The 16,431-nt window shown below is 42.4% G+C and overlaps 1 protein-coding gene across 3 annotated transcripts; it reads left to right on the top strand.

The window, feature by feature from the left end:
* The first annotated feature begins 1,451 nt into the window (after positions 1 to 1,451).
* COMTD1 (catechol-O-methyltransferase domain containing 1) lies at positions 1,452 to 16,257 on the top strand. 3 transcript variants are annotated; one of them, XM_082486364.1, is made up of 7 exons: positions 1,452 to 1,537; positions 2,877 to 3,010; positions 4,118 to 4,223; positions 5,023 to 5,141; positions 5,410 to 5,464; positions 6,908 to 7,041; positions 16,135 to 16,257. In XM_082486364.1, exons 1-7 carry the CDS (start codon positions 1,456 to 1,458, stop codon positions 16,138 to 16,140), a joined length of 636 nt encoding a protein of 211 aa, XP_082342490.1. In that variant the 5' UTR covers positions 1,452 to 1,455; the 3' UTR covers positions 16,141 to 16,257. The 3 variants fall into 3 exon arrangements, with proteins under 3 accessions (XP_082342490.1, XP_082342489.1, XP_082342488.1); XM_082486363.1 differs by lacking the exon at positions 16,135 to 16,257 and adding an exon at positions 7,818 to 8,203 and having other exon boundaries at positions 5,035 to 5,141; XM_082486362.1 differs by lacking the exon at positions 16,135 to 16,257 and adding an exon at positions 7,818 to 8,203.
* The last annotated feature ends 174 nt before the right edge of the window (positions 16,258 to 16,431 follow it).

Here is a 16,431-nt window from a genome sequence, read left to right as displayed (position 1 = left end):
AGTCAGAAAGCACAGCAGACTCCTTATTACTTGAAATTATTAGCTGGTGCAAAAGAAATAGAAGGGCTCTGAGTTCAAGTCTCTGTAAATAAGGTCTAGCGCACACTAAAAATGCAGTGATAGGCAAACCCATTTCCCATAAATGCCCTGGTGATGTACTTAATCCTACACTTAAGATGTACTTACAAAAGAATCTTTTTCTGCTAACTGCATTGACACTAGAGAGTTTTGCTAGCATAGGAACACAGTTGAAAATTTACCGTCCTAACCTACCGGCACACAATTCATCTGGCTTTCTTGAGATTAACTACGTGCCAAAAGGCAAATTTTACCCGCTTCCATTCTGCATCTGTTGAAGCTGAGTTGCAACCCACTCCATGCCTGCATATTCCTGGTCTGCGGGCAACGTTGCTAATTTCATCTCCTATAGAGCAACAAAATGATAGATCTTCACATCTTGCTTGGGTTTTGCAAAATCCAAGTATTGCCAACACTTCACAGTGAAAACCAAATCCCCGGCCCATAACTAAAAGGCACTGCAGGATCCTTTCAGCATGTATCTATGTAATGAAACAAAACCACATAAAAAGGGGTTTTTTTAGCCTGATTTCTAAAAAAAATAAGATGGCGCAGACACTGTTGGTTTATATATCAATTCCCTCAGTGACAGTCAGGCCAGGGAGAATATCCCTAAACAAACAAGCTGTCAAACAGTAGTAAGGGCACTACTGCACCTTGCCTGGAAGGTGCTGCAGAAGGGGGCTGAAACAGCAAAGAAAACCAGGCCCCATTCTGCCTCTCATAGAGGACCTTCCTTGATCCCTTTCACCTGGAGACTCACAGCTCCTTCACGCATAGGACTGAAGTCCCACAATCTCATGTTCTTTTTGATAAGGAACATGCTCACACCTCAGCTGCAAAAAACATCATACTAGGGAAGGAAAGAATGCATTTCCAGGGCCAATTGGAGGCCCAAGCCTCTCATGAAGACATTTCTCTTAAGAGCTCCACCATCGGAACCATTACCAGTTCACACAACATCTGGGTGTGTTTTAAAACAGAAGACTGCAGTGAAGGCATATCGGAATCGGCCTCTGAGGAGGTAGTGGTGCAAACCCCAGGTGCTGCTTTTGTCACTTTACACACAGCTACAGAGTATGTCACTCGAGAGGAAGGCGCGCGTCTCGTGGGATGCCCATCCTCCCGCCCGCCAGCCCAGCACCGGGCACCTCAGGGGGCGGGTGGTGTACAAGCCACCAAAATCAACCAAAGCGCCGGCTCCAAGACGAGAGCCGCGCCGGCAGCCGCGGACACCCGCGCCCCGCCCCGCCCCGCTGGGAGGAGGAGCGGCCCGGGGCCGCCCCGCCCCGCCGTCCCGCTCCGCGTGTGACCGGCCTCGGCCGCGCCGTCCTCGCCCGCGCCGTCCTCACCCGCTACGCCCCTCCCGGCCCTGAAATGCCCCTTTTCAGCGTGCCCAAAGAAGTGGCCGTCGGGACGGCGATGCTGGGGGTCGCCTTTGCCACGGGGATGCTGGCAGGTAAGCGGCGCCCACGCACACTCTCACGGAGGTTGGGGGCTGCGCCCTCCTCCGCTTGTCCCCCCCGCGGGGCCGGGCCGGGGACGGCGGCGCCCAGGCGGGACCCCCCCGGTTGGTGGCGGGGCCGGGCGGTCGTCGGGGATGCGTCCCCCTGGCCGCTGCCCTGAGCGGGGCTGCCCCGCCGGCCGGGATTTGGCTGAGCTGCGGCGGTAAATACACTGATGCTATTAGAGCCCAAGCCGCTCCCTCTAATCCAGCTACTGCAGCGTGGGGCCGGGGAGCCGGGGCCAAGGTCCCAACAAAGGCGAGGGCACCCTCCCAGCCCTGCCCCTGCCTGCATTTCTTGGGCCAGCCAGAAGACGCCATGGTGGTGTCCTGGTCACAGCTTTCTCTTCTGGTAACAGTTTCGTTTCTATTCCCCGGTGTCAGAGGAACTGCGAGCCCACGACCAGGCAGGGGGAGGAGGTGGTGGTGGGTTTGTAAGGCAGCCGCTTGCTTACTTACCCTTTGACTTCAGGCAAGTTGCTGAAGTAATCTATACCTCAGTGTGATCATCTGTAAAACAGAGCCATTAACAGAAAATGAAGTAAAAACCTCGAATGAAAGTGTCCTTTAATAGCAAACAACTATCAGGACAGTGGAACTGATTTTTATTTTTTTTTGTTATTTCTTTAAAATATTTACCCCGCTTGGTAAAAGAAGCATCGGGCATCAAAGCTGAGATCAGTTCTGCATTTAAGTAGACAAGCAATGGTCCGAAAACTTAAGCTTTCAGCACCTACGTTTTTTGCACACTGGTTTCATGCTAAACAATGAGCAATGCCCTAGAGCAATGTCAGATTTCCCCTGGCTAGAGATCAGGACACTGTCATTAGGAGAACACAAGGCTTGAGAAGATGCATCGGCTGACGGCCCTAAAGACCAGCAGCCTATCCATCTGCAAAACAAGGTCCCCAGCCCGTACAAAACGGTGAGCCTCGTTCATGCTTTTCTCCTTACACTTGCCCCTTGAGTTTTTTGAGTTTTGATGTGGTTACGTGCCCTGTAAGACTATGACAGCTTGTAACCTTCACATAGGCCACTGAACAACACAGTACCCCAGGACCCAAGCCTTTCCCTTTCAGCCTTTGCAGACTTGAGGTGGACATCTTAGAGGTTAAAAAGATGGTAAAAAAATTATAGTCCACTAAGCTGCCCAGCTACATTGCATTTTGCTTTTTCCCTGCATTTTTCAGAGTAAAGAACACTTTAACCTTTAGTAATGTTTAAGTGCTTGCTTTATTTAAGCAGGCAACAACTGAAAAAAGTTCTTATTATTACTTTTTTTTTTTTTTGGTAGGTAAAAGATACCCTTCTTTAGTTTTTGGGACACCCAAATCATCCAAGAGTATTATTGGGAAAAGTGGTCCTCTCTGGCAATACATACTGGATCACTCTTTGCGGGAACATCCAATTCTAAAGAAGCTGCGACTGGTCAGTATTTTATCCCCCAATGCAGTTTTGTTTTGTTGAGCTCTGTTACTGTTCCTCTAGGACCTTTCAGGATCGCCCACACCTTGTCCTGAACTGCTGGACTCTGTAATATTCCTTTCTCCATCTTATTTGTGTAGACATTAGAATTTGTTTTGAACTGGTAATACCCAGACTATTCAATGTTCAGGGCTCCCAAATGAGTATTTAATAGTATTGGCACATGGTTTAGACATGTCTTTTTATCCAGGACTCCCAAGCCCATGTGTTTGGGCTGCACTTGATTTTGACTTGAACAGATGACTTCTGTTCATTTTACTTGGCATATAAGGAAGCTGTAGCTCAGAGAGGTGATATCCTCCAGCAGGCTCCAGTGCCAGAGCTCAGAACAGACCTCTTGACTCAGGATTGAGTCATTTCAAGTAAGGCAAACTAGTCCCATATAAAAACAATTAAATGTTAAGTATTGGAGCTGGTTGGTTAGAATGAGCCCTAGAGGAAGAAAGGAAATGGGAGGACTGTCCTTTCCATTCAACTGCCACAGCACAGCCCTGCTGCTCCTGCTGCCCCCTCCTCAGTGCCAGGGGCCCTCCCAGCCTGGCACGGGCACAGCTCCTCCATCTCTGCGCTCTGCAGCCAGAACCACATAGTCTGACCTTTGGCAACAGACTTTAACCGAGCAGTTCATCAAACCATCCTACATGTCTTGGAGGAATAAGGGCATAAGTACAAAGGTTGTAATTTATTTTTTTTTAAGTGCATCTGTTTATGTAAATTTACAAAAACAAAGGACTTACACAGTCAGGGTTCCTCTATAGCTCTTCATCAGTTATAACTATTGCTGAGTTTGCCACAGCCATGGTAACTTTGGGGTATATTACTGGTTTGAATGATTAGCCACTGCTTATGACACACATCCTGCCCTCCTTAAGTTACTGTTAAATTCAAACCAACTTCTGGCTCATAGATCAAGCAAAAGCCATCTAAAATGAGAAAGGTAGGAGTATCTGTTTTTCCTGGAGTTTATCTTTTTTTTTTTTCCCCTAGGATATTGTTTTGGAAGTTTTGGGGTTTGTTTGTTGTGATGTGTTATTTCTTTCCCTTTTCTAGCTCACTGCTGATCATCCCTGGAGTAAAATGATGGTATCCTGTGACCAGGCTCAGCTTATGGCAAATTTGGTCAAACTCATTAAAGCCAAGAAAGTTATTGAAATAGGTAAGAGTGTCACTTTGTCCTCTGCTGTGCTGCTTAAAATACAGCCATGTTTACATAAGAAATCTAAACATAGTAAGACACCGCATACCTATCTCAGCAAACAGGTGGGTAAACTACAGTGTGAAAAGTAGTGTCTGATTTGCACTTACTTGCCACTTTGTCTATCTGTGCATTCAGTAATTCTGGCATCAGCATCGATGTCTTGTCAACTCTGAGGCAATCTGAAAAAATAAGATCAACAGATCACTTGGGTCTCCAGCAGTTGCAGGACAGGGTGTATTCTTTCCTTCCTATATCAGTTTCTCACCAGGAGGAAATATTTTGCTGCACAGGCCCTGCATCCCACCCACTTCCCCTGATGCGCCTATGCTAGCAGGATGTCCCAAAGCCAGACTGATGCTGAGCAGCCAGGTATGGGTTCCCACCATCTTCATTCTTGGCCTGGCTGTTACGATGCCCTGGTATTTTGCTGTTGGTCCAGTCCCTTTGACTCAGTATTTAGCTCCACTTTTAAATAAGGGTGCTCCTCAGAGATGCAGGATCAGACCCTGTGTGTCCAGAAGACTTTTGGAAAAAGCCAATGTTAAGCTGTGCTAAAAAATTGATTTAAAACAAACAAAAAGTAAAAATTCCTCCCAACCCACCGTTACATTAAAATGGACAGGAAAATCTTTTGTGTCCATTAACAAATTGCCATCCTTTGGGGTTTTTATTCCTGAAGAGAGCCCTATAGTTCACTACTTTTTTTTTTTCCCCCCCACAATATGGTAAGTGTTGATGACTCTTACGATTTTCTTAGGTGTTTTCACAGGTTATAATACCTTGAATATGGCACTTGTACTGCCAGATAATGGCAGGGTTATTGCCTGTGATATAAATGAGGACTACGTCAAAATTGGAAAGCCGCTGTGGAAGGAGGTAAGCAGCATCTCTTCTATTACATGTTTGGGACAGCTGCATTTGCACATCAAGGGATTTTGGTATCTTAAGACTTACACATTCACACAGAAGCATTCCTATCATTAAAGGAGGCTGTGACAGTTCAATTTGGAAAGACAAGTAAGTGTTGTCTGGAATGTAGAAATAACAGGAAAAATATCTGAACACCAGTCACTCCCTGAGTGCAACCTACTATACGGTTATTTCTTGATCACTTTCATCAGCTCTTTGGTTTTTTTCATTCTAGGCAGGCGTAGAGCATAAAATTGACCTGCGGATTAAGCCAGCAATTCAAACACTTGGTAAGTGATCTAAAATACTTTTTATTTCCCTTCCCTAGAAATAGATGAATAATACTGACAAAAACTAGGATCAAATATGCTTGTGGATATGATCCCTTTGCTAGCAGTGAGAAAGCTTCTCTTATTAAAAAGAAAAAAAATCAGAAAACTTCACAACTTTGTAAGTTCACAGTTTTCCTACATGCTAGCAGAGAGGAAGAAAATGCTTGTCCTGTGTGGTGGGCTGTACTTGTCACTCACCTGTCCTGTTCATCACCTGGTTTAATCTATGAAGTACTATTGTCAGCTGCTTCTGGGAAAGCTGATTAAAACAGATTAATTAGACAAAGCCCAATTTCTCTCATCCATTGTCCAATCTAAGCAAGTATTTCTTTGTTATAGACAGGAAGAGTTTTCTGAAAGGGCTGAGGTGCAAAAAAAAAATACAGAAGCCAATATAAAACTTAGGTTATAATAGTTGAATTTTGTCCCGAGGAGTTCAAATTTAGGATGTGCCAATAGCATGCAAGGCCACTAGAAAGGCAATGACTTTTCTCACTGAAGAAGAGAGAAGACGTGGGGCAGAGGGAATATTAATAAATATTCTGAAAATGCAAGAAATCTGCTAGTAATGGAGGAGGCAGAAGGAGGTTTCCAGCAAAGGTGTTTGATGGATCCACAGATCTATCCCTCCCCTTGTATTACTTCTAAATTCATCCGTCCTTTCTAAAAAGGCAAATATTAGCAGTCTGCTAGGATGCACTGTCCTTGAGTCTGATGGACAGCTTTGTCTAGGCAATGCTTCAGACAAAAATATACTCTGTTGACAGAGGATAAGGGCAAGTGAGAGGGGTGGCCGACAACCTTAGGAAGGCTGCAGTGAGCCCCTCCACAACTGGCAATTTGGAGTTCTCAGTCAAGAAGTCCATTTAGGAGACCTTAAAACTGAATTCCACTTGCCCAGAGAGGGAATACTTAAGCAAGATTTTGCTTTGATAAAGATCTCTGACAGTGTTTGTTCATGACCTGTATCATGGCACTGGGTCATCAGTGAGAGATTAGCATTTAGGACCTGTTCATAAATGTGAGAAGAATGCTAATCCACCTAAGAAAACAGTTCTCAGTCAGCTCAAAAAATAGCTGAAGGTGTAGAGCATGTCCAGTTTCAAACTGCTTGACTTATTTTTACAGTGCCTTTCAGCAGTCCCAGCTATATCCTGCAGGTTTAGAACTACTCCATAAACTTCCAAGTAGGCAGAACTCAGTAACTGAGTGTTTTATGGCATACATCATGTCTAGATTGGTTTCTGTGGCATAAGCTTTTCTAGTAATTAGTTGTAGAGGAATAGGCTGCCTGGTTAAGGCACCAAAAACATTATTTAATGAGACCTTTGACAAAAATGTATGACTTCCTCCTACACAGCATTAACCAGGTTATAGTGACTCACTTTGTTGCTTATCTAGATGAACTGTTGGCCAGTGGAGAAGCAGAAACCTTTGACTTCGCTTTCATTGATGCGGATAAAGAAAGCTGCAATGAGTACTATGAAAAATGTTTGCGCCTCATAAAGAAAGGGGGAATAATAGCTATTGATAATGTAAGTACTGAAGTTGTAGTGGCAGTAGTACAGGGAGTTACTGCTTTTGCCTCTGGGAAAGTTAAAAAAAATACTCAGAGTGGGATTCTAGTAATGTGATTTCTGATATCTGCAACTCGATTGCCAATTGCAGCATATTTGTTCCACGTTATACCAGGAAGCATTTTAAAATTCAACATAAATTCCTAAAGTAAACTATATGGAACACTAACATAAGCAAGGAGTAAAACTCTATAGAAGTAAGAAGTAACAAGTTAAATTTATGGTAGTACATAAACAGCCTGTGATAACAGAAAGTTATCAAATTTTTTGTAACTTAATACAGAGAATGCTCTGTATTATTCTGATTTGTCTTGTAGTGCATTTTCTACTATGTACAGTACTTACACAAGATCAAAGGTAGCACTTGTTATCAGTAACTACTAATAAGTTATCAATTAATAACTTTTTTACTTTTTTAACGAAGAATGATGTTAAACTTCAGGCACCTTCAGGGCTCTGGTGGCAGCTGAATAGGGGCTTTTAAAAATAGCTATGCTTAATCACATCTTTTTTTATTTTGGCTTCTAATTTGCAGTAGAAGTACAATCAGTCAATTCTGTGGACACCCAATCCCACTTGCTTATGACAGCTCCATGTCAGAGACCGTTAGAAATCTGGAATACAAGAAATAAAATCAATTTCTAGAAGACATACAGGACCTTTTCCAAAGCTTCCTTTGTGGTCCAAGAAACATACTGGAACAAAGAGGTGCCTGACATTTCTTTTCTCAATAGGTCCTTTGGAGTGGAAGGGTGTTAAAACCAAGAAAGGATGACTTGGCAACCCAGAGCATCCACCACCTCAATGAGAAGCTTCTCAGAGATGCACGAGTCAATATCAGCATGCTCCCAATGGGGGATGGAGTCACATTAGCATTCAAGTTGTAACTGGAGGAAGCCCAGCAGATGGGAAACAACAAGCAGCATCAAATCATCAGGAAAAATGCAGGCGAAGCAGTATCAAAAATGGTTATTTAACCTATATCTCCACTGGATAGCATAGCCTGGGAAAGTAGACTTTAGGAGCAGCAGGATCCTAAGGGCAGCTAAGTTGAGAAAAGAGACTTATTTTGAGATCTACTGTGGTTTCTTATTTTAATTGTAATAAAGCAAGTGAACTTAACGAGAAGTTATCCTTGTAAAACAGTGGTTGGAAAAAATCTCCCTCTGTGGAACGACTGAGTTCCAAGTGAGTCAATACAACGAAGTAATTTTCTGTTATAAAAGAGGCTGTTGAGTAGCAGAATAATCAGTCCTGCCATCAAAAGGAAAACAAGTGGAGTTTACTAATGTTAAAAGCCATAATAGAAAAATGGATTTTTAATGAAAGATACATGATATCAAGGAGATTGCTAGCCTTCTCAAACTAATGATACTGAAAGTCACTGGTAATCCCTGAAGGGTACTACATAAGAAGCCTCAAATATACACCATATGGGGGAGGAGAAAAAAAAAAAAAAGTTGTCTTTAAAAGCATGTCAAAGGGCAAACAGGATTTCCAATACAGAGCACTCCCTAAAACCTTTGTGTGGGAGAACTGTGTTTCTTTAACCTAGGTGACATTGCAGGTAGATTTTTTTTTCTTAAAATCAGAAAGAGGAAGAGCAAATGGGCAAGAAGAAAACCAAAACAATTCTTCCTCCTTTCTCTCTCCCTCCTACCTGCCCACCAAAGAAGCAACTTGCTACGTGCTCGTTTCCTAGAAAGCTGCAAGCACAGAGCATTGGTAGCAAGTCTACAGAAGGAAAATTATTTTGTATGAGATTCAATACAGCTGTTAACTAGCTATTCAAATAATTACTGCAAGCAGCAATTCCCTTCCCTAGGCAGAATGTAAAAAAAAAAAAATGCTTTTTCCACACCCGAGTATTTTCTTACAGTGTTCTTAACTCCTAGTTAACTTCATTCGCTGTTTTCATCCATTACTCGTCTCATCCTGATGCATTCTATAAAATTTTTGATCAAGAAACAGTAGTTGAAAAGCTCACCTTACCTGGGACCAATGAAAGATACTCAAGGGGGTGGGAGGCATATTCTGGTCAAGCAAGAGAATAATGAATTTGAATGAAAAGAATAACGAATGTGAATTACAAATAGTAATAACTAATTTTTAGGGCTTTCCATTTCAGCCTGAAATTCTTATTACAGAGAAAACATAATTAAACAAGAATCCAAAACTAGCATTTTACAGACACTGTAAAGCTCCACTGGCTACTGTTTTGGGGGAGTGATACACTGGAAGGGTATCATACGCACATTAAGGGAAAAGGTCACTTGGATTTGTTGGCCTTCTGTAAGAAAGCTGTAACTGAGCTAAGAGAATCCTTCTGTTTGCTTAAATAATGCACTTGAATGACTCAAGGCACTGGGGTAAAAAGATTTCAAGTCTTAAAACTGTTAGAACTGACTACTTGGCTCATATTTTTCAAATTTCAACTGGGTGGCTTGCATTCTGTTACGGGGCAGGCATTCAGGGCACAGGTCTTGCCTGTCTCAGACACCCGTAGTAGCGGGAGAGTAAAGAAGAAAGGAAGTACTGCCTGATGGTTTCAGAGTGGGGCTATAAGCGAGATTTCAATTCTATTTCTGTCACTTCCACTTAAAACCCTGATTCAGCAGACACGTCAAGATGTGCTTAAGTACTTTGCTGAATTGAGGACTTGCTGCTGTAAAGTAAGATCCATGCCTGGGAGAAGGCCAGGACGAGGTGCGTATGGCCCTTAAATGAGATTTTAAATAGGGCATAAAGCTTGCCCAATTTCTTTTTCTGGGTACAGTTTTACCCTCAGTGCTTCAAACCTCTGTATGCTTCAATTTTCTTATCTGCATAAAAGAAACACCTTACCAAAGTCTTAATGGCTATAATAGCTCTCAGATAGAGTGGCTAAAGGAATATACAAGGTCATTATACATTTGTATGCAAAGCTTCTGGCCATGTTCTACATTACAATTTTACTTTTTAAGCAGAAAAAAAAAATTGTAAATGTTACAAACACAAAATGGGACACACTAACATCTGGGGCAGCCACTTAAATATTCCTGCTTTCAAAAGTTGTAGGCTGATAATCACAAGCAAGCTACAAGCTGTTAAGAATACATATTGTGGCCTGAAAGTGCCATGATGGCCTTTCCCAAACACACATTAGTCACTGGAAGATTGATCACAGACTCTGTTTTGCTACTAATTTCCCAGTTGAAAAAATCCTCTCAGTAAAGCTGAGCCAAAAATGGGCAAGCACTGTATTTTTGCAAGAAACTGTCAAATAACAGTTTAGCAACATTCAAAACCAGATACAAACAATCATAGTTCATGAATTCAAAAACTCCTGTTCCTTGAATGGTGGGAACTGGCAAAGTCCCTGTCACCTATGCTAGAGGAAGACCTATTGAGTGTCTGAGGCTGAAGCTGTGTGCAGCAGGCTAGCATTTTGCCTCTGCTTTGGACTATGCTCCATTTTAAATATGCAGAGCATAGTGTGAGCATTTAATCAAACCTGTCTCCATCCTGATCACGTAATTACCATTAGAAAGAATAGCAATGTGTCCCTAAACTATAGATTGATGAGCCATCTGTAAGCTGAAACAAAGAGCAGAAGGAAGCTTAATTGAATCAAATATTTAGAATACATTACACTCCGTCTTGTAGTTACTCAGAAGCTGGCCTTCTCTTTAGGCTTCTGTCCTGTGCGTCTGGAATTCATCACCGCTAACTGCATTTAATCCTTCAACCTTACTATAAAGTGACTGCTGATAATATATAATTATGGTTTAATTCAAGTGGTGAATCAGCTTTGGGGAATTTGTGGGGACAATGGGAATTTAGGCTTTCATTAGGTGGTGAGAACAGACCACATGATAATGCAGCACAAGTCTTTGTCTCTCTCTAATGGTGAGAGATGGGAGCTTAATGGGTCTGCTCACCCTTTCCAGGTAACACACCTGCCTGAGCTACTGCTCACACTGTAGAGGCTCAGGATTTTCCACCCCTAAAGAAGAGCTGACCTGAGAGTACAGCTGTTGCCTAAACCCTAGCATCCAGCTGTTCATGCAACACTGGCATCTCTTCTAGTTGCAAGGGCTGACCCCAAAGAGGCCAACACAGGTGACAAATGTACAGTTGGGACTTGCTCAGAAGCAAATGGGGCTGAAGGATACTGGATTTAAAAAAAAAAATAAAATAAAAAATCCCCTAGTGCAGTAATTCCAGAAGCCACCATGAGAACGAAAGCATGTAATCCTAGCTGCTGGTCGGGTATCACAGGACCTGCTCCAAAGATGTCACATTCAAAACAGTGTGGTGTGATATTTGGATGGGTGATGGGGAAAGGAACAGAAGACTGTTACAGAGCAGACAACACTTGCTCAGCAGTGCTGCCATGCTCCCCCTTTGTGCTGTCCCTCTCCAATATACCCACAGAAAAGACAGCAAGAGCTTGAAGTTATGTACAGCAAGGAAAACACTCAGGACTCGGACTGGGTGCTCAGAAATCTTGAGAAGGCTGCCCCAAAAAAGAAACAACTCACTGTCCGAGGACAGACACAGAGGTTCCTGAATGCTTAAGCCTCACTTCTGCTTTTTCAATGTTGCAGCTTTTGATCCCCCCTGGGACACGCAGGGGACAAAGTAGGGAGCATCATCCATCTCTTGTGTTGCTGCAGGCCTAAAGGGAAACTGGGCTGCTGGATGTAGTGTAATGTAGAGGTATTTGTTTGAACCTCTGGCACTGCTGTCCCACCTTTTTTTAAACAAACTCATGACTTGTTTTTAATCTGTTTGAATTTGGCCGTGTTACACACAGACAGAGCTACCTGTGAATTGCTGTTCATGGGACACATTAGCAAGCTTTTTGTGATAAAGCCCTTAAGATACCAGGAAAGGAAACCTCATCCAAATCCCCTCCTCTGAAGCACAAGCAGCTCCCCACATTCCCCAGAAACCTTGCAGCTCAGACCTGAGGCACATGCCACGTCTCAGCCACTGAAATCTTGATGATACTCAGTGACAACAGCAGCAAGTGCCATAACTTGCAGCTGGCTCCTTTTTGATGATGTAGTAGCACAGTTAGTTGCATCCCTGCTTGTGTTCTCTTTATCACTTGAAGAAATCCATCCTAAATGGCCACAACAGAGGTAAATAAGCTAACAGGTCAGTGCTGTTTTGAGAGACCATTCTCCCTACTAGTTGAGATGAATACAGCTTGGTTTTATCCAACCCATTTACTGAAACTGCACAGGCCTCCTCCATGCCTGGCACCACCCTTGCACTACCGCAGGGAACATGACCATGTTGAGCAGCTCTGTCTGTTCTTCCAAACAACAGGTACACCAACACATTCAGATAACCTACAAGTTCCCCACACACAGGAGATCTGGACCCATATCTCATGGTTTGCAGCACATTTGGTTTTACTGCTCATTGCATTTTCATAGGAGTGGCAGCACTATCATGTCCTTCCCAGAGTGAAAATATGGAAAGCCATAAATAAAGCAAGAAGGGTCTTTTGGGGAGGGATTTCTGATGAGATCCCAAACAAGAAGTAATGAGCAGGGAACAACAATGCCGCTTCTTCCCTCTTTGCACACCTAAGAGCTGCAAATGAGCATTTCCTGCTACAGTGAACACTGAAGTTTCTTCAGAGAAACTTAAAGGTAGTAAGTTTATTTTTTTGTTTCCTCACCCATTCGTTGCTCTGCTCTCTGGCCTGCCAAGCCCTGCCCCAGGGCAGTGGCATTTCACTGCTGCTGCTGCATGTTCTGCCCCGTGATTTGCACTGGGACGAAAGGCTCTACACAAGTATAAAGCATTACCTCTGCATAATTCTAATCACACACAAATTGGTCTCATGCATTTGCAGCTACTTGTCGTTTCTAAGTCACCTGTTTTATAATAATAATTTTAAAAGCAATGTTTTGGAAAAGGAAATGAACAAACATAAAACCTGTAAGAGAGAAATTAATGTGGTATTTCAGACAAGTTATTTATATTCCTTTTTGCCTCAGTGCAATACTGTAGGGATAAGCACATAACTAGCTGCTTTAATATTTATTCCTATTATAGAAAAAGTAAACATTGCTGATAAGTCACTGCTTTCCAGGATTAGATTTCATATTTTAGAGACTGCTTTAAATTAATGCAGAAGCAAACATTATCTTTTCTTCTTATTCATATATTTCCCTAATGAGTTCCAAGCAAATTGTGCCTACTTATATTTTATGATTTTAAATAATTAAAACATTTTATGGAGGCAACTAAAATTCTCCCCAGAGTTAGCAGAAAGATTATTGATTGAACAGATCTCAAGCTACAAGGAAAAAATTATTATTTAGTTTAAAGGCTCATAATTTTATTCCTATTCACCTACTGAAAAAACCAAGAGACTGCATTTTTACAGCAACTTTTTGAGTTATGCTGGGGTAGGGACTTTGATTATGTTGGTGAGATGAAAGCAGTAACTTTTTGACATTGTGAAATTAGATTTGCAGAAGATAGTTAATGAGAGAGTGTTATTGCTGCTGTCACAAGTAAATGCAATGCCTAACTACTGCATACACGTACAACCACACGGTGTTCATTACCCAGGATAAAAACTGGCTGTACATTCACACCAAGAATTTAAGTTAAATCCATAAATTGAAGACATGAACAGAAGAATTCTGCTCTTAGAGGAGGACAGGTTCACAGGACACCCAGCCTCTACATGACGTGGCACAGCCACAGAAGTCCATAGGGTTATGGCCCAGAAAGGAGCTCTAGCTAAGACCATGAGAACAAAACAAACATACAAACAAAAACCAAAAAAAAAAAAAAAAACCACACCCACAGAAAAACAAAAGAAATAAATGCATTTTAAAACAGCTGCAAAGAAACCTGCAGAAGGGAAATGGATGTTTGCAAATCTAAATGGAAGTCAAAACCAGTAACACCTGGAGATAAAACTTAGGCTTACGGGTAAGCAGCCTCATACTTGTGATGTAATTTATATCTTTTAACGTGTGTTTTGTTAGGAAGCCAACATCAGAAATTTACATTTAAATGTAAGCAAATCATGTATCTCCTTGTACTAGCTAAGAAAGAAAGAAATTAAAAAAAAAAGCAGAGAAATCACAAAGCTTTGGAGATTATATATATAGATCCAAAATGCTGATATTTTTAAGCATTATTGTTTACACCGCAGGTCCTACCCTTTTCCCTATAACAGCTAAACCCACACAGGCTGTGTTTCATGCCACTCAATGCTTACTTCATTTCTTTATAAGGTATATATTTTTGCATTCACTTACTACAAGTCAGCGTTGCTGTTGTCTGCTACGAGTTTAAACCTGGAGGGCAGAAGGAGCAGTCACAGCTGCAACTAGAAGTGGAAAATTTTGTCAGACAGCAATGGACACCTTTGAATTCAGGCAGAGCTGCGAGGGCTATGCTGGACAGGGAGGGGGCACCGAGACCCATATTGCTCTGTGCAAGGGAACCCACATCTACCTCCACCTCCAGCAGGGTCCAGCTCTACAAAAAGAGGTGAGAAAGGGTCCCTCAGGCACCTCCACCCACAGCTTCCACCCAGGTACCAATGTCTTCTCATCCTCCTGGGCACATCAGCAGGGTATTGGTGTGCCATTTCCACAGTGTCACCTTCAGCATCCTCTAGCCATCTAAATGTCAGCTGCTATAAAACGCTCTCCCAAGACACTTAATCCATCTTTTCAATATAGAGTAATTAGTGAGGTTGTTCCAAAGCAGAAAGCCACAGTTAATTGTGCAACTACTGTGCCATCATGTATCATACCAAAGAGATTAACATAACCTGAAAGAAATCGCAGGGTCCTCCTTGGTTTCCTTTGAACAGCAGAGCTAGGTTATATTCCAGTGAGCCTCAAAGACATCCCCAGTGCAGAGGAGCATTAATTCGGTATCAAAGTGCAATTACAAAAATGATACTCACTAGGTCAAACTCCTGACAAAGCTGTTCCTGTACAAAAAGCTGCAGTTTCTTCACAGCTGCTTAAAGACAGCTTTTACGTCACCTCTGGGTCTTCCCATGGCTGTGGTGGATTTTACACACAGTCATTTCCTGGGAATTATTCCCACCAACAGACAACAGTCCCTCTCCTCAGGCCAGGGGGACAAGCAAGATGGAGCCAGTAAAGTGTCCTGCTGAGGGCTTGGGCCACAGTACCAAAGCTGAGCTCCCCCAGCCCCCATCAAGGACTGCTGTGCAGGATCAGACCTATTCTAACAATCTGAGAGTGATCCAAGTCATCACTGGTGACAAAGTTGAAACAGGCAAAAGCACAGACACATTTAAGCAACACCCAGAGATCTGAGACCCCCAAATTTGTTCTGATGTTACAGAAAAGGTCCTATGTGCCACCAAGTCCATCACACTCCCCTTTCTCATGCAGCTTTAGTTACTTTGATGGGTGCTACCAAGTTTTCCTTTCTTGATTTTCAACATAGTCACTCACATAGCAGATACTGAGTGATGCCCTTTAGCTCAAGCTTACCTTCAAATGTGTATCTGAACTTCCAGACATGGACTATGGTAAACTCTTAATGAAAACTTCAGACCTGTGTCTTGGGACTGCCTGTTGACTTTAGAAAGCACTTACGGTCAACTCCACAAACTACATTAAAGGCACATGATTAAGGCTGAAAAGCTAAGCACTCAGAAGGTTACAAAAGACTAATTAAATTTGCACAAGCAATCTTAATTCTGACTGTCCCTATTACATAAGTGCATTATAATACAGATTTTAATTTTATGATCAAGCATTTCTGTACTGTACCTCTTATGTGCTCCTTCCTGACCTTATTAGGTCTCATTTTACGTCTTTTGCCTCCAGGCTAATAAACTGAGAACCTATAAACAGGAAAATAGCTAAATTTAGGCAGCCTGTGCCAGTAGAGGTTTCCTAGGTCTCAGAAGGGCCAAGCAGCATTGTGTCGTGGTCACGTTTCTCCAGCACAAGAGGTGGAGGAAATTAGGGAGCCACACTCACCAGAAGAAGTTATAATGGTCTTTTCTATGTTAATTATATTTTCTTTCTGCCTTAGGTTTAGCTTACTTCATCTCCTTAAAAAGAAATTGGACTGTAACAGCTACAGCTACACCAAAACATTTCAACTAATTCCCTGTACTCTTCCTCCACGGGATTCAAAGGCTATCAAGTAGAAGGCAAGAAAAACAGAGGTAAGAATGGGTTTTCCTATGCAACAGGAAAGTTACCCAGTGAAGGGGGAAGGAAAACATTAAAATCAAATCTTTATTTTCCCGGAAAGTTTACATTTTGGATATGTCTGCTCTTTCTTTCTCTCCCTTGCTGCTAAGCAGACTGAGGTCTTTGTGCCTGA

The sequence above is a fragment of the Vanellus vanellus genome, assembly GCF_965231255.1.
Source record: "Vanellus vanellus genome assembly, chromosome: 7".
Lineage (NCBI taxonomy): Eukaryota > Metazoa > Chordata > Aves > Charadriiformes > Charadriidae > Vanellus > Vanellus vanellus.
This window is presented reverse-complemented; position numbering and strand designations above follow the sequence as displayed.

Coding starts and splice junctions, on each gene's coding strand:
- COMTD1 (XM_082486362.1), top strand. CDS start 1,456: ATGCCCCTTTTCAGCGTGCCCAAAGAAGTGGCCGTCGGGACGGCGATG. Junction 3,011..4,117: donor TTCTAAAGAAGCTGCGACTG/GTCAGTATTTTA, acceptor TCCCTTTTCTAG/CTCACTGCTGATCATCCCTG. Junction 5,465..6,907: donor GCCAGCAATTCAAACACTTG/GTAAGTGATCTA, acceptor TTGCTTATCTAG/ATGAACTGTTGGCCAGTGGA.